Raw genomic sequence first — 25182 nt, forward strand, 5'->3', positions numbered from 1 at the left:
AAATTACAGTAATGTAAAAAACCCTGGGTGAGATCAAAATTATCTCCACCATGGTTGTACACTGTGGCTGTATAAACCATGCAGAGGAGTGTAATCAGCAGACCCAGGAGAATGAAGGAGAGCAGGAACCACACGCCAGTTCTGATTTGCTGGAACACATGTGCCACGGAGCAGGTATGCAGCTCCTCCAGGATGTGGATCACGCCAGGCTGGTGCCAGAAGTAACAGCTTGAATATAGTACAAATGTAAAAAAAAAAAAAGTAAACAGGCCATGAATTAATACAATTGTGAAAGTAGGCTCAGTGCAACAGTGGCAGGAATTTTAGTTGAACCAAAAATTCAGTTAGAGAGGTGAAACCCAGTAAACAGGAGGTTAGTGAAGCAGGAAGAGGGGATCACACGTGGGGACCCACCTTCCCGTGAGGTCTGACCTTCCTCTCACCACTGCACTTCGTCAGAGGAAACAGAATAAAAATCTAAGGGGAAGAGGTTTGGGGTAATGAAGGCTGCTCTCTTCACTCTTGGCTTACTTTCTCTCCTCTCTCCTTTGCTCAGATGCGTACGCAAGAGGATCTGGCTCTTCGACCTCCAACGCCTGTACACTGTCAGCCATCAGCACAATAATGATATCGCTCACAGCTCGGTCCAGTTTATGACAAAAATTACATAAAGGACTTCTTGTTTATAATATAAGCAACATTTAGCTAGTTGTTTTGAAGACACCCAGTACTAAGTAATATTGTGGTTTGAGTACATCTTACTACTGGAAAAATGTTTATGCTTCTTTAGGAATGGCATTATACAGTACTTCCTCAAAGCAAATATAGCTTTGTCTGAAGTTTCCTTGGAAACTCTGCAATGCACTGAAAACATCTGTAATATGATGTTACCAAAGCAGTTTACATATGTCCTTATATGCATATTTTTTATTATATATTTAGTGTTTTATAGAATTTTTTAAAGTTAACATATGATGTAGATATTAATTTTTCCTCTGCTATAAAATGCTATGGACGACATTATCACGAAAATATTGTTTGGAATCTTTTCCTTTATGATGGAGAGTTCAAAGTTGTTCTTAGTAAATTGGCTGCAACTTTACTGTACAGTTTTACAATGCTACGCAAGGCAGAACTGTTCCAGATTCAGTTCGTAATGCAGCTGTATTTAAATGGCAGTTACGATGATTTTTGTGTTAAATCAAGTGCTTATAACACACAAGATATTATATTTTATTCAGAGGTCTAAGCAAGACAGACTCGAAATACTCAGTAAGAACGCTATAATCCTGAAAAAATACATGAATTTTGGTTGTTTGTGGACTACAGGACATTAGCTAATATTCTGGCATCATGCAGCAAGGGTCCATTTTTACTGTCTTGAAATAGCTTTGTCTTTATCATAATTAGCATTAAATTGGGTAGGAATGAAGATACTGCAAAGATGCAATCTCTGCCTCTAGTGACAAAAAGGGACAGATACCCAAAGGAGCAAGCGAACAAACGACGTGGTTCTCACCTCTGGGTGCAAACCCAGCTCAATCCACCTCGCTTTTGGGGATTTTATTCCAAGAAAATTAGAATACAGCGACTCTGAGACATCAAGCTGCCCCGGGTTTGCTGTCCAAACACGCGCTTGCTTTCCACGTGCATTGGAACATAACTCATCATCCTTCGTAACTCCACTATATAGAAAACACTTCGGAAATCTGGTCCGAGCCGAGAGGATCGGCAGAGCTGTGCCGTGCTCCGGCACACCCTCGGAGGTGCAGGCTGTCCGCGGGGAGGTGGGATCTCCCAATACTTCTCTGCTAGGAAGTCTGTGTCTCTTTAGAAACTCTTCATAGATGCCTGAAGGCAAAATAAGAGTCACACTGGAAAACGACAATATCCACAGCAAAATAATTCTTCTTAAGAGAAGGACTGTTTGTTACTACGGGGTAATTTTGTAAGTTCACTCAGATGGGATAATGCTAGTAAAAGGCAATGGAATTTTCTATAAAATTTTCAAGTTTAAATGCGCTGCAGTGGTTTTTTTTTTTTTTTTTTCCTGATAGCTTGAATTTGCCTGTAACTTGTCTTTTTTGCTTACAAAATAATACAGTTAACTTTTAGACCTTCTAAATATATTTATTCAGTAACTCATAATCAGGATTCCACTTGTGTAAAAGTCAGGGGTGTTGACCAGAGAAATATTGTCAGTATTTCAAGCTGTGTTCCTTTCTTAGTTTGATATGGTTACTTCTATGTTAAAAAAAAAAAAAAAGAAAAGAAAAAAAAACTACAAAACTAAGAAAAATTGAACAAAAAAAAAAAAGAAGCTTCTGTAGTTTTCTCCCCAGTGTAAATGATATTTATCAGTGATCTAGCAGATGTAATCTTTTTTTAAAGGTATTGGTAATAAATATTCTGTCATTTGTAAAGATACCTGTCTTCCAGGAGCTTTTTTCCTCCACATTTTGTTCTACCTAGTGACAAATTTCACCATGGCAATAGCCAGCGCCTGCTGAGATTGTCACTGATGTGAAAATATAGGCAAGTGAGTTTAAGTCAAAACTTTGTGGAGACATACAAAAAATATCTATTTATACATCTTTGGTCTAATTTTGCTTAAAAAATGACAAAAACGGAAAATCTGCATGGGTGAATTTCGGGTAATAATGTCTATTTATGTAGAGTCATGCCCTTTCCAGGTTCATGTGGGCTCGTGCTGTTGGAGCCTCTACAGCTTGGGAAGCTCTGAATGAAAAAGGGAAAAAAACAAAAAAAAAGCAAACTGGCATTCACCTGGCATGTGACCGTTTCTCTGAAGTGACCATCGCAGCTGGTCAGGAGCAGGGCAGGCAGTGGCAGCTTCACACACCTGCTGCAGGTGAGCGGAGCATCACTGGCCCTGCTTGCAGAGCAAACCCCACTGCAGGCACCGCACTGCTTCGCTCTTTATTCTCCTGAATCTCTGAGGGTTTTGGGGAGTGCTGCCTGAAATCACTAAATCCGCCAAACCCACATCTCCAATTGTTATTTTCTTGGGAGCAATGTTGCTCTTCGTAATCAATGAAGCTCAAAACCAAACTGGCCTGGTAACACAGTTCCATTTCTGAAAAGCAAATTTAAAACTGCCATCTCTGGAAGGGGCAAGAGGTGGCAAGAGGTGGACTCCTGTGGCTGCTCTGGTGGAGGCAGCTGGGAAAACCTGCAGCAGGAGAAGCACACTGGGTTTGCAGCAGAACTTAAAGAAAAAAAACTCATATAAATATTTCTGTGTGCTCTGGGCACAAAAGTTGTAACTCTAATCTAGCAGTTTGGGGATAGTTTCACTGGTGGTGTGGGCTGGCGTAATAATGGCAAAATAAGACACGGAGCCCTGAGCATGGCCTGTCCTCTTTGCAGAGATGGCGAGCGGCACATGGCCATGAGAGCAGATGGCCTGGGATGTACTGAACATGCTCCCTTTTCTCTCTGGCTGCCCCAAATAGAGACAGTTTGCTCCGAGTGTAGTGACCGTGAGGAGGCATCTCTGCCAGGACTTGCTGTCCCCATCCCACATGGGTGGCTCTTTAGGACAGGTGAGGTTCCCCCCCTGCGTCTGCATGAGGTCGCACAGGGCTTCCAGGTCCAACAGCCTGACTGGGAAAATGAAGAGACTCCTCTTGCTTTACACCAGCTCAGTTTTATTTACTAGAGGGAGCGTAACACATATCTGCCAGCTTTCAAAGCTATGAAGCCCTGCCTGTCCCCAAGGGAACTCGTCCTCCCTGAAGTACTGAGGACCTGTCATGCCCTTGCTGATCAGATGAACATCCACCCAGGTTTTCTCATCATCACCAGCTCGTTCCAGTTGTTTGCATTGTTTTCCCGTGATGGACATCCTTGTCAGTGACACTGAAAATCAAAAGCGTATTTTTGTCCCCCCAGCTATCTGCCTACACGCCCCAGGAAGGCCGTGGCTGCCGCAGGCTGCTGCGGCCTGCACTAGTAAGTGCTGAACCTTCACACACACTTTTACATGGCCAAATGTACAGCTCAAATACAAAATATACTTAAATATACTGCATTAATCTCTGCACTATCTTGCCACTAATGGGGAAGAAATTATATTTAGAAATCTTATTTATTAGGCCACTTGAAGGCATGACATAAAATACATTACAGTAAATGAATTCTCTTTAGTCTCATTTTTAGGATTTTACTAATGAAAGTCTGATTTTAGACTGTAAAAGCTGGGCAGCTCAAATCCATTAAAATCACATGCAGGAGAGACATTTGAGGCACAAACATTGTTATATTAATGAGCTACATTAATTTTGAGACAGAGCCATGCTTTTTCACCCAGATGAGAACTGGCTCATTTATTGTAATTATTTTTGGTCTGTAGCACCTGGGAACTCCATTATGTTCAGCACTTTCCAAACAATTTACTTGCTGGGTCAAATCTTAATTTTTATTCTTTGTTAATGTACTTAACCCCACCTCTGGCCAGCTCGATGGACAGGAGGTTTCTTGGAAGTAGAAGGGACTCTGCAAGAACAGGAGAGTTTCATGGTCCGCAGCCAGAGAGGTCACAGCCCAAGTTGTTCAAGTGGTTTCAGACAGGAGGTTTATTTGGTAACTCACTCAGTGGATTACACAATGTAGGTAAATAAATCACAAACAGAAACCAACGCTGTCTCAAACAGTTTGTTTAAGATGGAACAACAGATAGTGAAGAAAAACAGGTTGCAGTATTGGGCTTGGGTTTTCAAAATTCCCTGAAGGCAGCTGAAGTCGCACATGAAGGAGGAGCCCAGCTCCTTGCAGCTCAAAAAGCCTCTTCAGAGCACCAATAAGTCCTTGGCACGTTTCTTTAATTACTGTACACTTGAAAACTCTCAATTCGCAGGCTGTGCTTTGTTTCGTAGTTGCAACTGAGGAAGTTTATGAGTTTGTGCCTTTTTTTTTTTTTTTTTTTCACCCTTAAGCTTTACCCTCTTGTGCCAAGGAAGCACAAACGATCCCTTCTTGTCCTTTTGCTGATGCTGCCAGCTGATGTCAAAGGCAAGAGTCTGCAAAGCAGCTTTGGACTGAAAACGAGCCAACTGCAAGTCTCCCGTGCCTCCCCCATCCTGCAGCCCCTGGTGGGCAGCGAGCGGCTCTCCCAGAGCCCACCCATCCTAGCGGCATTCCCTCCCTCAGGAGAAGGGAGTGGAAGAACCACAGGTGAAACTGTTTCATACTGAAACCAGGGTCTGAAATCAGCCACTGCAGCCCCATCAGCTTCACAGAACCAGAAGCTGGGGATGTTTAAACCCCAGGGAAGCCAAGATACTAAAAAATGCCCGCTTTCTTCTACAAACTGTACAAATTTTACAGGAAAGAAAATAACCTGAATTAAAAATAAACTTTCACAAACTGGGAGAGGAGTGAACAGCAAGGACTCTGTGTGTGCTGGACCATCAGGACACCCAAAGGAGAGGCATGCAGCAGTGTCCTGGCTTCGACCAGGACGGAGTTACTTTTCACTGGAGCATTTCATATCGTGATGTCGTGCCCAGGGATTTAGGCGGGGGGCTCTGCCCCCAGCAGGCTTTTCCAGCGGGTTTGGTCTCACACCGATTGCTCCTCGGGCTGTGATGTTGCTGTTGGGGGGCGGCCAACGCGCTCGGTAAGCCACTGCTGTATTTTACCCGCTCCTTTTTGGACTCACTATTGTTACTGTTGTTCTCTTGTTATATTTAGTAAATACTTTTTATTCAACCTACGAATTCTCTTCTTTTTGCCCCTCCCCTATTTCACCGGCGGGTGGGTGAAGGGCCGTCCAGGTGGTGTCTGGCTGCCGGCTGAGCTCAGGCCTCCCCAGGCTGGCACCGGGGGATCGTTCCTCAGGTGTCTTTGTCCGCACAGCAGCACAGCCATGTGGGCACAGACGTTTTTACCAGTGTCCCAGAACTTCACAGGAAAAATCGGAGAGTAGGGCTGTTCCCCAGGCAGCATGCTCAGAGCTGGCCATGCCCAGCCAGGGCTCAGCAGGGTTTTATGCTCAGCGCTGGGGTGTGCCAAGGGCTCCCCAGTTGCCAGTGGCTTGTGAGCAGAAGACTCCTGTCAGTTTCCTGCAGTATTTCATAGCCATTTCCCGAAATAGTTCAAAACCCCTAGACTGTGAATTTACTGTAAGATTAAATGTGACTCCTCACAGACCTCAGTGCAGCATCCCAGGCCTGCAAAACCTGCCACGCACACAAACCTCAAGATTTTGGGAGTTGAGCCTGGAGCAGCCAGGTGCCAGCTTGTGTGCACGTAAGTCACGCTGCAACGTGCTACCTGTGTGTACAAAAGTAGCAAGGCAAGGTGCTAGCTTTGTCCACAAAAGTAGTAGGACTCATTGTACATCAGCTCCATAATCTTGTGTTAAACTGCCCAGAGGCTTTCAGGGTTTATGAAGTCCTACAACTGAGACAGTCTTCCCCACATCTAAAAAATGTTTAGTTAAAGAGCAGGAAGTGCTGCACTGTTGGAGCAGGTCCCACACAGGAGTGGCCTGACTGCACGGCTCACAGCACAGACAGACCCCTTATCAAGGAATCGCATTTCCATGGAGGTTATTCAGGTTATTTGCTGAGTTCACACCGTTGTATTGGTGAAGGCCAAGTGTGAGTCTCCCCTCTCATGATGGATTTGCTGTAGCCACGCAGCATGCGTGATGAGAGCACTGGGATGCTCTATGGCTTGTTTTACACTTTTCCTAGTATTTGACCCATCTTGGCCACTGCCAGGGACCACAGCTGAGTACCTTGCTGCCATACACAGGGCTGTGCCAAGTCCCAGTTGGCATTTTGAGTCTTGAGTTGACAGAGTTATTTAAAACAAAACAAAAATCCAAAAGATTAAGCTGTCAACCAAAAAAAAGCCACTAGCTCTTTTACAGATCTTTTTTTTCCTACACAGCCTTGTACCATGTACTTATATCCTGTTTAAACTGGGACTTTTTGTTTAATAGCTTATCATTACACAAGGCACCTCGTGGAAGCAAATCTTCCTCCCCTGGCTGGAAATGCCATCTCAGCGGAGGTGACACGAAGCTCGGTCCGGTGACACTGGGTGACGTGCCAGGGCCCTGCAGCCTCTCAGAAGACAGAGTCGTCGAGGGCACTGCAGTAGAGATCTTCAGAGAAGCTGCCAAACTCAGTCTCTGTCTCGCTGGTGCAGGTACGTGCTCTCTGGAAAGCAAACACTGCTTTTAACTGGCGAACTGGGAGGTGAACTGAGGTTATCAACTAAACTGTGCTAATTAAGAGAGAGGAGTCATGACATATTGTTTTAAGCCTGTGTTGAATATTCATTATGAAACAAATGGTGCAAAGCCCTCACTGAACAACATGTTTTGCAAAGCACTGTGTTTCAAGTTGGTGCATTTAGGGATTAATCCAAAAAGTTTTGTGAGGTAAGAGCTGAAAAAGAGCATTGGGTTCAACAGAAGAACTCTGACAGAAAGTTCACATTCCTGTTGACGTTCTCACGGGGCTTCTCATCACTGTCCCTCAGGCCAGTAGCCCACTGCACCCACAGTTTTCCCATTTGGTAAGTTTTGCACAACACAGCTGACCAGGGTGGCCCACCAGACACCCCTCAGTAGCCAAGGACGAAGAGCTGCAGGAGGAGCGGGAGGGCATGTTACAGGGCACACTCAGCTTTTTCAGAATACACAGCATCAAAGCCCACTTGTGGGGCCACAACCCCGCCCCTCAGGACTGAGCAGAGTTGCACAAGCAGGTATGCCAGCCTGGGGTGACTCACAGAAAGCAGTAGTTCAGTGGCTGGGAAGCTTGCAAGGGTGGCAGGAGGCAGAGTGGTTCCCACGGACCATGCTGCCACCATGGTGTGGGGCTTTCGTCACCTTATGCCTCTGCGTTACAAATTTAGGAACTGAATGCTCACAACAAACAGCTGCTGGGGATTTCAGTCTCACAGTGGTATCGGCAGAGACACCAGGGCTGTGGCCACGGTGCCAGCAGAAAGGCTCCAGCCAGTATTGTCCACCGGCCGCGAGCTCACTTTAATTAAAGAGATGACTAAATACAAGGCAGGGCTGATTTTGATAATGTGAAACAGCCTTTGTGAGTTCACATTTTCTAGCTGCAGTGTTAATATTTGCTATTTCTCATATTCTTATTTGTGATACCCTAAGTCGTGTTATTTTACACCAGTGACTTTAATTAAAGACAAACATTATATCATAATCTTTTAAGCCTGTTTCCTTGACTGGACCATGGAATAAGAACAATACCCCAAAAATCAAACCCCTATTCTAAGGGGACAAATTAAAATCAAGTTACTGAGCAGCACTTCTCTTAAGCAGACAATGAGGAGTTTTATCTTATCTGTAAGGCAAATGTATTTATCAGGAAGTAACAGCAAACATAATAAGGCTTAAGACCAGCTTAACAGTAGGACCAAAACATTTCCCATTGTTAGATTTCACAAAATAAATCAGCTCTTCAGGAGTCAACCTCCAGCTATCTGTCTGGCTGTGCTCAGTGGAAGGAGCAACTGCATTTCCATACAAAAGGCAGATCTGTAGGTAGGGCACCATGTCCCTGAAATTTTCTGCGTCTTAGAAAACACTCGGCAATAGTACTTAATCCTTTTGTTCATTTTTAACCCTTCCCAAAACATTTCATCTACAAAAAAGGCCAGATCCAGAGCTCCTGTAGCCTGGGCCCTGTCCTTGCAGAGGAAGTGGCCACACAGCCAGGTGAGAACTGTCTGCAGCAGTTGTGATTGCAAGAACAGCCTGACAAATTGCTAAATTTGATGGCTAACTCGCTGTTATAGTCAGGGCTGTGAGTATTGTTACATTAACTGCACCCATGAATTCCCCATTTGGCATGTTTTGCACAACATGTTTGACAGCATAGTCCACATTTAATATGGATATTAGAAACTCTAAGAGGTCAAAAGGCTTTAACTGAGCAGTACAAGCTGTATGCTTACAGCCTTACAAGGCAAGAGCGCCACAGAAACACAAGCATTCCTTCTAGTCAAAACAACAACAACAAAAAAGTGACTAAAATGTTATTTTACCTCATAGTCATTTGGGAAGGGATCTCTGAATTTGTTGCTGGGTGCTGGAATTGGTGGAAACAGTTTACTCCATACATGGTTTCTGCAAAAAAACAGTAGTGGAGGGATGTGAAAGGATTGCTTTTTAGATGACATATCCAACAAGCAAACAAACCAGCAAATCAAAAGGGGCCAAAATAATGGATAATGGTCCACCAGAGCCCCCCCAAGGACCAGGCCGGTGTGCCATTCTTCACAGGACACTGCTGGACCCCGAGGACATGCGGATGGCAAAGAGGTGGTGGGCTGACACTCTCCCCCATCAGCCTCTCCCATCGCAGCCAAGAGCTGGGCGAGAAAGTCCAATCCAAGGGGCGCTGCCGTGGCTTTTTAACAGCCTGTCTTGGAGAGAAATTAATTGCTCTGATCTGTCTGTTCACACTCGTGTTCTTCCCAAGGGCTGCATTGTCATGTACCTTGTTTGGACAGTCAAGACAGGCTGCCTCTTGCTCACACTTTGGTTTCTGGACATAATCTGCCAGCATCTTATGGTAGGAGAACAACTGCAAATAATTGTGTGCTGAGGGAACAAGGAGTAGACAAGGAATGGGACCAGAGATGGCTGACAGTAAACGGTTCTGCTTAGCAGTGTAATAACTCATCCTGCTAACACCCTTTGAGATACTCCTTCCCTGCCTGACACCCTTTAGTCTGGCTCAAGCATACAGGCATATGTAATTTTGTGATAGCAAGTGCTGCAGAGGGAACTTTTACTTGTCTTTGATATATCCCAGAGTACAGACTTCACATTTCAATTGCCAAAACGCGTTCACTATCTCTACCCCTGGATAGCACAATGTCCAAATAGGGCCAGATTTTAACGGGAACTTGACCTGAGTGAAGATTACATGATTTAGAAGAGAATTAGCATCTGGGACCTGTTCTGCGGAGCAAGCCTGATATCCGTGAAGCAGAGATGTGGCCAAGGTCTGGAAGCTCGCTGCTGGGACCAAGGGCAGATCTGCTCCTCTGCCCTGTTCATTTCATGACAGTTTTCCTGGCTGATGTCTGGTTAGTTCAGTGCTTATGTTCTTACAACTATTCTTCTTCCAAAACCTTTCTGAGTTCTGTCAAGTTTTCTTTTAGCCTATTATTCCCCCTCACCAGGGAGCTAAGAAGGAATAATGTTTTCTGACTATCACTTTGGAGCTAAACCTTCCTGGCTGAGCTGCTGCTGCCTTGAAAGGAGACACTGATGCTTAATTAATTATGAGACAAAGGGAAGGGCCGTACCACTGCTCACATGATGGACCTGACCAAGCAAGCTATGGGACGTCTCCCCACTGCTGGACCTGGACAAGGGTCTGTGATGGAGGTGTACAGGTAAAAGTGGGAACACGGGGCGGAAAAGCAGGGTTTAAGTGAGTTTGTTTTTAGGAGACATTTGCATCCGCTTTGTTGACACCCTGAATGCAGTCCAACCATTGCTGGCTGCAGAGGACAAGTCAGGCTGTGAGGTCACCACCCGCAGAGTGAGACAGTCAGGTGGCTGCTGGTAGTAACTCAGGAGTGGGACCAGGATGAGTGTCAGTATTAACGCTACAGCACCTGGCATCATCTCTACTCTTCTCAAATTTCCTGCTAAGGGTTAGGTCATTGTGACCACACCCAGGTTAGCTTTGCAGTTGCTGTTGTCTTCATGACTCCTGCACTCCCTCACATCTCCCAAGCCTCTCAGGAGGAAGGCCCTAGAAGCCACAGGATTTCACCTGCACCTTATTTCAGCTCTGAGTGTGGTTTTGATTTTAGGTATTGCTGTGCAATATAACCAACAAGATTTGGTCTCATTTGAAATTGGCGCGTTTCTAGTTGTCTGTTTGTCAATAAAAGATTGTGATGGAGCCATATCAAAATTATTTATTGAGTCAGCAAAAAGCGTAAGTTACATGTTGCTTCTGGAACAGAAACACTTAAGGAAGGGTGTACAAACGCCCAACAGAGTGAGGCAGAAGCACACGTGTTCGAGGGGACTGCTTGCCCGTCAGGTGCAAGTCTTTGCAGTGAGGCGTTGGTGGGGGTGGTGACAGTGGTGCCCTCAGAATGGTCTTGTTCTTTTTTGCAGGACACTGAAAAGGTGGTGTTATGTGATTAAATATCTTGTCACAAAAAGTGTTCCAGTTATCCCTGCTTGTCTCTACACGGGTTAGAGCATGGCCCTTTCCATTAGTGCTACTTGGACCTTCAGGCTTTGGAAACACCCCACGGGACCCTCATGCCTTAACTCAGCGTTTCAGGGCCTCCAGTTATTGTGCTGTGTCTGTCTTTCTGAAATTTGCCACTTTTTCCACAGGCTGTGACATGAAAAGGCCGAAGATAAATAAAGAGAAATAAGTACTTGAGCAAGTTCTTCTTTTCCTTCTTCTAACTGCTACGATGAGATTGATAAAATATTTATTTTCACAGTAAATTAGAGTGCCTTTTCTAGTATCTTGCCTCCACCGAGATTCCCCGTGACATTTTCCAAACAACTTCCCTGTAGCGGGTGGCTGTTGACTGATGGTCATGGACTGGAGTGGGGTGCAGAGGAGGGAGGGGTACCTGGTGGAGGCTGGGATGACCACACTGATTTCTGGGTATGGACAGCTACTGACTGGCCTCATGTCAATGAAGTGGAGGGCAGCTGGGAGCAAGTTATTAACTACATCCTCCTGTGGGCTCACCTCCAGGAGAAAATGTTATTCCAAATGTACAGCGTAAGGAATTGCAGAAGATGTGCATTCATAGAGACAAAGGGCAAACTAGGAAAATGTTCCGTTGTGCTTTTTATCAAGACAGTTAACCCCATCAGCTACTGCAAGTAAGTGAAGGGAGAAGACTATCCAAACAGTCCCAAAGGGCTCCTTTGCCTTGTAGCATCTGCCAAACGGTGGGCTGTATCTCTGATGACTGCAATCACCAGGAAGCACACAGAGAAATTGCCAGAACTCTTTGCTGTAATGAAAGTCCTTATAATGGCTTCAAATTGTATGAAATTTGAAATGATTCTGTGGCTTGAATTGCATGGTGCACTTCATGAATTTTCAGGAGCAGTAAAAACTGCGAGTACTAATGAAACTGTAATCTAGGGAACCTGTTCTATTTTTCTTTTTTTAATATCTGCAGATACAACAAATGAGCAGGCTAAGCACTGTGTTTCATCTTCTTACACTTCCCACCTCCTCCCAGCACATGCTGGGGGATTAGAGAAGTGGCAAGAAGCACCTTGGGAAGGGTGGAGTAAAGCTAGCAACTTCATGGAATTCAGTGCAGCAAGCAGATAAATTTTAATCACTTTGGCAAAGATGGAAAATAATGAGCGTTTGGGTGCTAGGGAATTATATCCTAGCCAGGCAGAGAGAAACTCCTAGAGCAACCTGTGTAGCATCATGCAGCCGGACCTGGAAAAGCTAGCTTTAATTTGCCTAATGTATTAAAGTTCATAAAATGCATTAGTACAGCATCTTCAAGCTGGTTCTTGAGTAGGAGTCTTTCCCTATACCTATTGCTCCCCCTGTAGCTGTTTCAGGATCGCCGCAGGGGGTAACTGCATAATATCCAAATACTTGCAGAACTCCACAGGAAAACATGGAACAGTATGACTGCTACTAACTGGTGGTGTTTTGCTGTCCAAAAGAGAGAGGAGAGAGCTGATGAAGATGCTGCTGGAGCAGTGGAGGACCTACAGCTATAGAGACAGGTCAATCCATTAAAGAATCAGTGACATAAGAGCCGTTTGGGGATTTCCACCAATACATCAAGGCAGCGTAGCCGGGAACAAGTGCATACGAAGCACAACATGAATAAACTCTGGGGAATTAATCTATCTTGTTACAAAAAAGGATTGCTTATTGAGACCTGCTGTGCTAATTAAATTGACTTAAGAACAGGTTATCATAGACACCAGACACTTTAGGGGGAGTTAATAACAGTTATTCTAATGTAACATTCCTGTAGACAAGACCTTTATTTGATAAAGGAACTGCAGTATGGAAAGGAAAACAGCCAGCCAAGGACACATCAGGATGAACAATAAATTAAAAGGCATTAAGGAAATTATTAAGAAATTAGCAGAGTCAAGGACAGCACTTACATTACTGGGAGTTGTGGCTATTGTGGACTCATAATTGCTGCTTGATGTATGTTTCAGGGGAGAGGCTTGTAATTACATTGATTCTTTAAGTTATTACTTGGATTTGACTAGTCACAGCTACAGAAATCCGAAGTGTATCTGGGTTTCTTCACAGCACATTTTGGGAAGTTTGTCTATATGACTTTTACTATACAGCATCCATAACCTCTGTAGTAATTAAAAATAAACTAAACAAATAGTTGACAAACTCAAAGCAAACAATAGTTCGATGCACTTGCTCCTATTAAGAGGTCGAAAGGAGCAGCAAGTACAGGAGCAGTGAATTTTTACCTCTTCAGAGCACTTTCCATACTCCTTTGATGCTAACTGAAACTCAGACTACATGCCCAGGGCCCCAGCTAGAGTGTAGGTCTGCAGGCTGAACTAGACGTGTCTGAGAAAATACTGGCCTGTACATTTTAGCCATGAAAGATGCTCTCAGCAGCTTTCACCAGGGTTAAAGACGGAGACCTCCTGGGGAAATCACTGACCTGACCAGATCCATTGACCAGATCCATTTAAGTGAAGAAATGCAATAAGGACAAAGATTTTGAACTTTGAACACCCTCTTACCCCACCAATTTTGCTGAATGTTACTGTTGGTAATTAATGAGGCTTATTATTACTTTTCAGGACTTTTGCTTTGTATAATTATGTTTGAATACCAAATTTGGTGCCCTTTCTTAAAATAAAGCAATGCTTTTAACATCCCCCATCTGTTGAACACCTAGTCCTTAGTTATGCTGTAATTTAAAAGATAATACTTACGTTTTGCATATTATAGCAATGAGCAGGAATGTGCAGCATGTGAACACACAGAGCACAGCAAGAATCCAGGCTATGAGATTCTCCAGTTTGTTTTGTCCTGGATTTCAAGAAAAAAATAAATATTTTAGTGCAGATCATTTTATACACACTCTCACAAAAGCTATCATCAGATGTTTTAAGTGTTTATATTCGGATCACAAATTAATGTGTGAATGATGAAAACTTGCTATCTAGAAGTAGAAACAAAATGCAAAGCTTAAGGAACAATATCTATGAAACAGACTTTCTAATTTCAGCATTAAATTTCTTTCATTTTGACATGAAGGAGAGAACAAGCCAAAAAACATGAAGAGCCAGGGCCACCAGAAGAATGATATGGTCTGTTAGCTGCCGTCCTGAGACACACAATGCCACAAAGCAAGCACATGACTGGTACTCGACAAAGACTGTTTGCTAATAATCTCAGGCACAAATTGTTTCCCATTAAACCATTCTTAATTTCTGTTAATCCTTTCTAGACAGGAAATGGATTTCTCTGGCTTCCTAAATTTGCCTGTAAAAGAGACATTGAAACCCCTCATTTTTCTTGTGAGCTGGTTGCTGATAACATTTCCTGAGGAAAAGTTTCTCTACTGCCTCTGCCTGTGAGCAGACACAGGTATTTCTATCAAGGTCAATGTTTCTGTTTTGAAAAGGCATTGCTCATTGACCACAACCATTATTTTGTGTCACATTATGCAATATAACAAAAACATTTACATTGAACTGTGTTTTCAAAAGGCTGCCAAGTCCATGTGTGCTTACGATAAGTACCTGTCCTATGAATCAAGGTGTCAGCACTGCCATTACCAGGTAATTGAAAGGACATAAATCGGCCAGCAGCAGGAGTGTTGGGTTCATTGGTGCTGTAGACAAAACTGTATTCAATTGTGGCCAGATTTGTTTCTGAGAAATGAGGAGCTCAGCCTGCTGTCTCTGCTGAGGGCTGTGCTTGCAGGGCAGTCCCTGGGAGCAGTGTGTGGATGATGCCATGAGCCAGCCTGTGTAACCCATCCTGTGCCTCCGTGTCACCCAGACGGGGTATACAGTCAGCCTCACAATTTCAGATGGGTTAGGATGGTTTATTTTGTCTGCAGGGTTACCACTTTTCTTTCAAGAAAATAAGATTTAGGATGTAACTTTCCATGGGTTAAGACTTACTCATGTAAGTCTTGAGGATGACTGGGGCAGCAAACTGTAAAAAATGGTTAAGTACCATAAACCAATTTTAAGCCTCCCAGCGTGATGTCTGGGAAGTGCCTCTGTTTTCGAAACCAAAAATGGAAGGGTCCTAAGTCTCTTCCATCTTTTGTCGGTTGGCAATGGCTTCAGAAAGGCATGATCAGGCCACACTAAGTGTCACTGCAACTCAGACTAAGGTGAGGGACACGCAGCAATGGCAGAGGCTGTGCTGTGGCTCTGAGGACCCGCCCTGGGTGCTTCTCCTCGGGCTTCTCTCCGAGGTGCCTGGAGGTACTGGGCCAGCCCCGCACATCACAGAACCAGCACAAGCCCATGCACCTGCCTGGTGAGAGCTGTCCATGTCCTCCATGAAACAGAGGGAACAGATGACACTTCCTCAGAGCCACAGAGCAAGTTAACAGCAACACTAATGGGACTGGCTGAAGTTCATACCAAAATCCTGAGACCTATGCAGTAACCTGTATTGTGTTGGTGAACTGCAACAAGCCTCTAAAAACCCCTTTTTGTAAGAAAAGCTGAAGTATTGGACCTAACCTTGGATAGTTTTGAGATTTAAGTAAATTTTTATGGAAGATTTTTTTTATTTTATTTTTAATCACCAGAATGAATTTTCCATATTTGATACGTGCAGTGCACGAGTAGAGGTGCCTATAACGGTGACGTTTCCAGGTTCCTCAGTCATCCTCACGCTGTGCAGCAGAGACAGCTCCAAAAGTGCTCTGGCTGTCATAGAGAGGCCCTCCAATCTTTCAGCCTTGATGGGAAAGCAGAATCAGAACAGGATTGTATGTACATCTCAGCCCCAAACTTGACCTGTGGATCTTTTAAGCTGTGAACTCTGGCAGTGGCTGTTCACATATACCTGCAGCTTCAAAGATTTGATTCATATTGGGCTGCTGTGCGTAGTTAATGAAGGTGTCCAGCCCATTCAGCTGCACTGATGATTTTTTTACCTAGTTTTGTTTGACCGCAGTGCTTCTAAACAACCTTTTAGAGACAGATGGTATCAAGGTGCAGTTTTACAAGGCCACTTTGGCAGCATATGGCTGCATTTCACAGGGTTTGATCACCACCGCCCAAGGACAGGATCCAGAACTGTGTTTCAGCTTTTGACAGCTAGAGGATTGCTGCTACAAGATGGACAGTCTAGGCCAGTGTTTTTCTCAAGAACTGGGCACAGAAGAGGTCTATTGGTCTTAAAGTTGGTCTCATCAGAATATTTCCCAGATAAGTGCATGAGGCTAATAAACAAACCCAGCTTTCTTAATTAATGAGATGTTGGTCAGCCCTGCTCTGCCCTGAATGAGTGGTTGGGTTGCTGAGCTTCTTTTCCCAAGGGCTTTCCAGTGCTGTGGAGCCAGGTGGAAGGTCAAGGGAACATGTTAGAGTGAGAAGGCAAAACATCAACAGATTTGCATGCACTAGCAAATAGATAGGAGGGAAAATTACAGTAAACAGGAGAGTGAAAGGGTCTTTTTTTTTTTTTTTTTTTTTTTAAGTGAAAACCAGGAAGTTAAGAAACTCAAAAGATAAGAGCAAAGGAGGATGTCTAAGAAGAAACAGTTGATAACGTGCTGTGATAAAGAAACTGTTATTTCCATAAAAACATGTTCAACAAGCAGGAAATACAGAACAAAATGGGGCAAATTAACATGTTCCAAAAATGCTAAAACCATGCTCTTTTTTCTTCCCTCAACATTTAAGAGTTCAGATAGCTTCCATAAAGTAATAGTTGACATGATCACTCATATTAAATTCCAGCACCAATATCATAATGCATGCCAGGGAAACACATGTGTAAACTAAAGAAGTAATGCAACTAAAAGGCCTTACCTAGAGTTTAAGCCTTAAGCTAGTTTAAAGCAGTCTCTGAAAACATAAGCATGTGAAAACCAAACACTGTCTAAAAATTCAGCAATATATCTGAAAGATTGTTTGGAAAAATTTTTTTCATTTTTATGGAACACCGATTTAACTCCCGTTGGCATTAACAAGTCAGTTTCTTCCTTCAAATACCTATTTTCCTGGCTTCTATTAAAATTACTTGATGTTGTGCATGCTCATGATTAGGCAGTATTTGCTTTCCAGAAATGTAATAATATTCATTACAAGACAGAAGCATGTCATTCTTACCAACATAAATAACTTCACTCCAGTCACTCCAAAATCCTCTCGTACAACATATGTGATGATTAGCTCTTATTTGTATGGAATACCTGCTGGTAACATCAATCCGTAATCTGAAGTCATTTGAGGATATTTTCAAGATCTGTTAGGAAAATAATATTGTAGTTATAGATTACTTAAGACTAAGCAATTCAGAAAACAAACTTTAATCATGTTTATCTTTTTATTTTTTAAAAACTCTAGAGTAACTGTGAGCATCTGGCCTTGCTTTTGAAGTAAGATCTCTATATCAATAGGTGTCATTTCTCTCCTAATACACCAATATTTCAAGCCACGTTCTTGAAATATTCCTAATTTTTGCATTCTTCCTTAAAACACTTAGTGCTGGATTTTCAGGATTATCCATCCTCCTATTGTTCTGAACCCAGGTGCATAAAACTGAATAACTCCAATTTTCGTCCTTCTGTTTTCCTAGGTCACTTGGGGATAGTTTGTTGCAAACATAAATGACATCCAGAAAAAGAGGAAAAATATGAAAAATTGATGAGTCTTTGATTTTTCTGAACCCTAGTCACAAATGGGTCACAAGTTTCACCAAAAGTCCAGTTTTAAAAATGTACTAACAGAAGGTTTTATTTTAAATCTTTTAATGTTTGTAACATATCCATGAATATGAAGACTTTTTCAGCAGGTTGCATAAAGGCAAATTCTAGCTATATAGGACAGTCAGCTCAGAGACAGGAATACTGTGCAATTCTTGGACATCAGAGAAGCAATTACCTGCTTGTTACCTGACTTCAAGTTGAAGAGGTAAAATTCATACTCAAAACATTCTTTAGGAAAAGGAGAAATTGGCTTCTCCCATGTGGCCAGGAGATCGTTTTGCTCTAAGAATACAGTGACATTTCTTGGAACATTCACTTTCTCTACAAAAAGAAAACTACTGGTAAGTTATTTATAGAGCAAAGTTTAAATACTAACAATCGGAGCATTTTACAACCTCATAGTGTTTCCAAGTGGGACCTATAATCCTTGTCTTTATTACACATATTGGACAGAAAAGATAAGAATTTAGGAGAAATAACTATATTGCCGAAAACAGTTAAACAGTTTTAAAAATCCACTTAAAAGTTTTGGAAAACTAGACTGAAGAGGGGGAAGAATTTCTTCAATTAATTTACACAAAAGCATTAAATTAATAATAGAACAGTTAGAAAAACTTCAGGAAAAAAACAGATGAAACCAAGAAAGTTGCTGAAAGCTGGAACAAATTCAAATGAATGGATCAGCAGCTACTATGGGGATGATTTCTAAGAAATACAGCAACTGTGTTATCTTAGTGAAGCTAGGAAAAAGGGAAATGTAACCTGTTTACAAAAAAGTGAAAGGCATGGGGCTAATGAAGGAAAAGAAATTATTTGGATAGGTGAAAGATGATAGTCTATGGCTGATACTACCATTTATTCGACAGTCTAATGCCTTTCTTTAAAAGGGCATGGTTATCTTGGACATCATGTGGGGTTTTTTAACTTAAAGGCTGTAAAATAAAAAGGTAGTAAAAACTGTACTTGAAGGTGTATTGACTAAAACAATTGAAAGTTAATATTGGAAGTAATGGTTTGACTAACAAACAGAATAACTAACTGTCTTCCTAACTTTATTTTGGTCATTCTATAATTTAAAATAATAAAATCAAAGTTAGTTAAAACCATCCATTTCTGTCTTATAATCTCTTCCAATTTCATTAAGATGTCTATGCAAAACTAGCACATACTTTCACCTGCATTCAGAACCATTCAATCCAGTAGTATTCTCCCACAAATCTTTTGACAAGCCTGCTAGACATTTAAAAATTTTTTTAAAAAATATATATTTCTACTCACCAATGGCATTTTGGTTAAATAACTGCTGAAAAGGCTTGATTGCAGCGTAATTGCTAGACCCATTAATGTGTATTACAATGAGCTTGTCAACCTCTTCAGGGTCAATATGAGTCACTGAAAATCTGCACTCAGTATTTCTGTTCCACTTGTCCTTGATATAATCTTGACATTCTTCAGTGTATGTCTCATACCTGAATTAAAATACTTATGAGACTTGATGCTCTTAAAGAAATTCACTGCTGACTAAAATGGGAGAAAACACCAACCTGTAAAATAGAAAGTACTTGGTATCTTCAGGTGCCCCTTGGCCAGGAAGCCAAGTGCAATGGAGAGAAACAGTACTAGAAATGGTGATGCGAGTAACACAGGACAAATTAGTGACAGATGTCTCTGGAGTACCTAGAGAGTCAAGGAATTATAAAGCAGAAAGAAAAACCTTATTACGAAAGTCATAAGAAATTAATGTTGCTAAAACACTTTGTTTACAGTCTTTGGTCCATTATATCTATGCCTGTTGTATCCAATTCTCTTCCTTATCACAGAGGTCTATCAGTTATGGCTGGTTGAAGATTCCCAAACAGCGTAAGTAAAGCTGTACCACACAGCACCATTACATCTTTCACATGCACCAAGGCAACATGATCTTTTAATATTCTGGAGCATATGAAAGTAGGTTATCTTAGCCTTAGCAAGGAGTTTTTAGAAAATTTTATATGGGTTATCCATGTTCTGCACCTCCAGATTTTACTCCAGGCTTCACAGCAGTAGGGAAAGGCATGAATTAATAATTTTGTAAGATCAGTGTAGCACGTAGAGGGGAAAATGATGCATTTTTCGAGTATTAAACCTGTCACCTTTTGATGTCTACTCCACAGACTGGGGCAGAACAGAAATCCGCCCCCCCCCCCCCCGACATTTCTTCTTACCTGGCAGAGGTGGGATTTTTTCCTTCACCCAGTCACTTCTCATCTGAAGGTCATCATGGAGAAGTAATGTCCGAACTTGTGCAGAGAAACCATTGTGCAGCGTAGCTGTTCGGATACTGTGAGTCTTCTTTGTATCATACTTAAAAATAAAAAAAAAAGTATCAAAAAAGCATCACATGTGATGGAAGCTGAATTAAAGGACCTGCAAAGACTGAGCTGGTCTTCGCAAAGAGGCAAATGAGCCAGCTAGCTTAGCTGGTTATATTAAGTGTATAAAGCTAGAGAGTACAAATGATCTACAAAAGAAGTGTGTAAGGTTTCTCATTTAAGAAAGCAGGACCCTTATCTTAAAACTTTGTCTATACCATACAGCTGTGATGAAACATGGTGTGACACGTGGATGATACCCTGGCATTAATGTTAATTGAGCTGACTTGAATTGGGAGTGATACCACTTAAAACCGGTATCCAGCTTCCCCCGCAAGATGAACACTGCAGAGACTGCCAGTTCCCAGGCTGCTAACCCTTGTCCCAGCAGATCTGCCAGTGCTCAAAGTATATGTTATTGATAGGAAAGAAAAAGTATTCAATATGTCACACCTACTGCACCCCAGTTTGGTGCAATACGTTTAACTTAACAGGAATTTAACCTGCATATGATGCTGGACTTATTTTTTATCCTACCTCTTCAGGCACAGGACTTAGGATTTTCACATCATATCTAATAGTGTAGGTTTTTTGTTCTTGATTAGGGTTTGGTTTCCAGTGTAAAAGTACTTGTGCTAATGCAGAGACTGTAAGGGTCAGGTTAACAGGTGGGAAAACCTGAACTGTAAAGAAGAAAACAAAAATATTCATAACACAGTAATCCAGTGAATTGTTTAGAGCAATAACTGTTTACAAGCAATGAGCAATACAAGGAAATAATTTTGTTTCAATATTATATTATCTCAACAGCTTCTTATAAAATGCTTCTAATATTCAAAAAATAGATAACAATCAAAACTTCATCAAATAAAGGTTTACTTAAAACATTATTTTTTACAGCAGTTTCAACTTGAAAATCACAATGCTATATTACACTTGGCTTGTTAATTAGGTTCGTGTTTTACAACTGGATTCTTATAGCCACATAGACACTGGGCATCTGTACTGAAACAGGGCTGATCAAGTAATCAACTGTATGAACAATTCTCACACATAAGCTTGCAAAAGAGCATACTGTGGGGGCTTTCCAAGAGAAGGCTGACAGCCACAAAAAGTTATATGTGAGAGAAGAAACAAAATGATGAACAGAGGAATTAAGCACAAATGGAAGAAAACATAGAAGGATGGGAATGATAATTTAAAGCGACAGGGCAAGAGGGATTCCTGGAGCTCACATGGAAATGAGGGAGATCTCATGCTGGGGGAAGATGTTAGCATATAAATAGCAAGGCAATGAAATAATCAATCTACTCCCCTCCATTTCTAGAGTTCTTCAGAGCCTGTCCTCCCTTAATCACCATCTCCAAGGCAGCTGAGGGATGTCAGTCCCCACTTCTCCCATGATTTCAACCTTTGATGCTCACTAGTTCAATTTTCAAGCATGCACCTTGCATTAGGAAACCCGCCTCATAAAGGCTCAGAAAACCCTGACGCAAACTATTCTTAAAAAATGTTCCTTGTTGAGATGGCCACAAAAAATGTCACCATCAAAGTTTTGATACACCAGGATTATGCCAGCAATGCTTTTTGTTGCCATGTTTCTGCAGCTAACTGCAGATTTGTTCCTGGAAGTAAAACTGCTATCTGGAAAAATGCCTTTGCTCTGGCTGGATTAAATTGTTGAATAAACCAGGCCAGGAACTACTTCCAGCCCAGAGGGCAAGTGGCATGGCACAGCTTGCATCTACATGCCTCATGGCTCTTCCTCTCAAAGCAGAAGTGTCCTCAGGCACTGCCTGGGAGCAGTCTAACAGAGACGGAGGTACAACCATCCCAGGAAGCATGTTAACACAGCATGGTCGTTGGTGGTCCTGTACTCACAGCATGCCACAGACTGTTTTATTCATGTGTAGAGGAAAATGCCTTACCTCCTGCAGCTTGAGGTATGTTTGTCTGAACCAAGTTTGTTGTCCAAAGGAGGATCAGAAAAGTTCTCATCGTGCTGGCCATAATCATTAGATGGTAAATGAGAACGGCCATGTATCAGCATATGTGCCTGGTCACCATTTTACAGAGGCTGATACCTAAAAATGAACACAATCACAAGTGTTAAGCACACAAACCATGGAACATGGTATATCCACATGATCAAAAGAATGAAACTGCTACCTTGCAGGGGATAGACTCTTCTCCTTTCCTTGCAGGAAAATTCATCTTGTCAAGCTAAATTTAATATAAGTACCACCAACCACATTTCATTTTGCTCCCTTTGCTTTTGCCAGACCTTTTTGAAAAAGCTACTGGTTTCAAACACTGTCATGTGTGGATGTTCAGAGCAGCAGTCACAGAATTAGAGCATCTCCCCATGGAGAGGAGTGAGTCGGGTTCAGGTATACTGGCTTTCAGTAGAGTCCCATTTATGCCAAGAACAGAAATAACCATATTTTTAGATGCCACTATATATAAAACACCTACTTACTGGAATTTACTTTCCAGTCTCTATTTTAATAAAGCTCACTAAAGAAGCTGTCTCAGTGCTCACCTCAAGGCTAATTCTCCAGTGTTAATTATTGGATGTAAGAGAAAAAATTTTGTTTGTTTCGGATTTAACCAAACAACTATTTTAATGCTTAAACCCAGCGTGTTCTTATGCTTCCTATAGATTGTTTCATGAAGTACTGGGAGAAAAAAAGTCTGTGTGTAATCATTCATGTATAACCTAATATAAACAACATGGAAATACAGAACAGCAGCTTTCCAAAATGTTCTTACTGAAGAGAAATACGCCCTCCCAGCTCAATCGCACAGCTTCCCTGGGGCACTACAGCAATTGCTTGTATGGAAAACATAATATTTTCAGATGGTAATGAGCAGAGAAAGCATCTTTAACCCATCAGTTCTCCCTGAACCTCCCATAAATAACACAGGGACTGGAAGCACTCCAATTGATCACAGTTGGAGTACTTCTGGTATACTGTAACTCTCACAATGGTGTATGAATGCTGACTTCATTAAAATGACACATAATCTACAATACAGTGTGTTTCTTAATGTCCAGGTCCACTCGTTATCTATATTCAGATTTTGTATGTATCTGCTATTCTGCTAGCCAAAATGTGCACAAGGCTAACTGGACCTCTGGTGTTTGCTGATGGATTATTCCGGGGGAGTCAAGGTTTGCTTTTACCTGTGCTGGATTATTGAAAGACATTTTGGCCAGACATTGTGGTTCTTCCAAAATGTATGTGAATCACAAACAACCAGGTAATTATTATTCACACCATACATTTATGCCTACACAATGCCTCCAAGACTATTTCCATTATTACTGCATTACCATTAATGAAAAGTCTGTTCTTTTGGATTTTTCCACTTGAATACCATGCAGTCCTCTGCTTCACAAGATTATGTTATTCTGGAGGGTATTATGTGGACTGAACACAAGTTTACAATGGCACATGATCTCTGCTACACCTGAACTGCTTTATCTGATAAAAACTAATTAAAAATACTGCTAGAACATGACACACATTTCCAATATGCTTTTGTACAAATTGCTGGCATCAGGCTTGCTTTCCTGCTTCAGAAAACATTGCCTTATTTACCTGATGAGACTATTAAATAACTTTTTTTCCTCTATTTAAAAGTAAAAATGTATCAACTTCAAGTCCCTGAAAACTACCTTCTTATTTTTATACTAGCAATAACCCCAGTACAATTCTGCCAGGAACACAATTCTGAACTGCACAGATGTGTGTGTATGTGCTTTTATCCTACCTGTCTGGTAACATTACCCACCCATAATGTTTAGAGCTCTCCCACCGACCACCTACAACCAAACCCAGAGCTAAGAAACAGTTTCAAGTAGAGTAAGCTCTTGTAATGTCAAACAGGTACCTCAGCAAGAAAGACACAAGAACCCACCAAAGGGCATTCCACTCGCATAGAAGAGAGATGGGGGACAGGTTGTGCTTCCCCATCTGCAGTCAAAGCCTTAATCAAATAAGACATCAGGTACAACTACAAGATGTTCAGAAAGAAGCTTCATTAGTTCCACTGCTAAGACCACTCACTTTTTTTTTAAAAAAAAGCAATCACTTCAGAACATTATTTAAAAAAAAAAAAAATCTTTAAAAAGCCTCATGTGTTACAACTGCTTAGGATTCTACTAACTTGAGTAATGTATGTTGGTTTCAGGACTGCTGTGGCATTTAGCACAACTGAAAAAGCTGGCTCTCTTGGATTTACTTAAAGTGGATTTGGCTACTACAGAATTGTTTTGCTTCATCCTCAAAAGGTAAGGATTCTGAATCTTCCTGGGAACATTCTTTTCCCTATACTTTTGAAAAGATCCTAAAGATCAGTTTTTCAAATGTACTTTTGCTGTCTAAAATCATGCACATATTAGACACTGACCTAACATTTTCTGAGCAGCAGTTTACTGATTTGAAACTGGATAAAAAATGTTACTGTAATGCAGATTAGTTTTCAATCATTATCCCCGTTCTTTTTTTCAGTTTATCTTTTCCTGCCTTGTTTTCAAAAATGCGATTTTTCTTTTTCTTGCTATCAGACTAAGATTGAAAATACAGGTTCTGGAAGAGGTATTTCTGTAGCTGTAGCTGTATAAGACCTATAAGAACACCTTGCAGTCTGTGATACCCTTTGTGTTTCATGTGAGAAATTACTGAAAAAAGAATCAAAATAAGTGTATTCAAGTAAAGATGTTAACTAGAATCTACAAGAGGATTGCCCTCCTCACAAAAATGAATATAGCAAGTTCTCAGGACAAATAAAAGCCTTGATTATATTATGTTAAGTTATATGTGGTAAACAGTAATAAGCAGAAGGTAAAGAATGTATTCCCTTCACAGAGGGTATACTC

At 41.7% G+C, this 25182-nt stretch overlaps 2 protein-coding genes across 7 annotated transcripts in view; one reads left to right on the forward strand and one right to left on the reverse strand.

Annotated features, from left to right (window-relative positions):
* LOC141964007 (contactin-4) overlaps positions 1–2444 on the forward strand; it is a 340757-nt gene extending 338313 nt beyond the window's left edge. For 5 of the 6 annotated variants that reach the window (XM_074913777.1, XM_074913772.1, XM_074913774.1 and 2 more), the window contains one exon: positions 557–2444. In XM_074913777.1, coding sequence (XP_074769878.1) covers positions 557–657 — 101 coding nt within the window. In that variant the 3' untranslated portion in view covers positions 658–2444. The remainder of the gene's footprint in view (positions 1–556) is intronic. The other variant, XM_074913778.1, reaches the window with a different exon arrangement.
* Positions 2445–7100: 4656 nt separating this feature from the next.
* On the reverse strand, positions 7101–22337 carry IL5RA (interleukin 5 receptor subunit alpha). Its single transcript, XM_074914426.1, has 10 exons — positions 22226–22337; positions 20835–20980; positions 20151–20289; positions 19491–19623; positions 19225–19415; positions 18122–18267; positions 17348–17483; positions 13973–14069; positions 9058–9139; positions 7101–7193 (listed from the first exon to the last, which is right to left on the reverse strand). Exons 1-10 carry the CDS (start codon positions 22335–22337, stop codon positions 7101–7103), a joined length of 1275 nt encoding a protein of 424 aa, XP_074770527.1.
* Between the last annotated feature and the right edge of the window lie 2845 nt (positions 22338–25182).

Source organism: Athene noctua, chromosome 10 (assembly GCF_965140245.1).
Source record: "Athene noctua chromosome 10, bAthNoc1.hap1.1, whole genome shotgun sequence".
Classification (NCBI taxonomy): domain Eukaryota; kingdom Metazoa; phylum Chordata; class Aves; order Strigiformes; family Strigidae; genus Athene; species Athene noctua.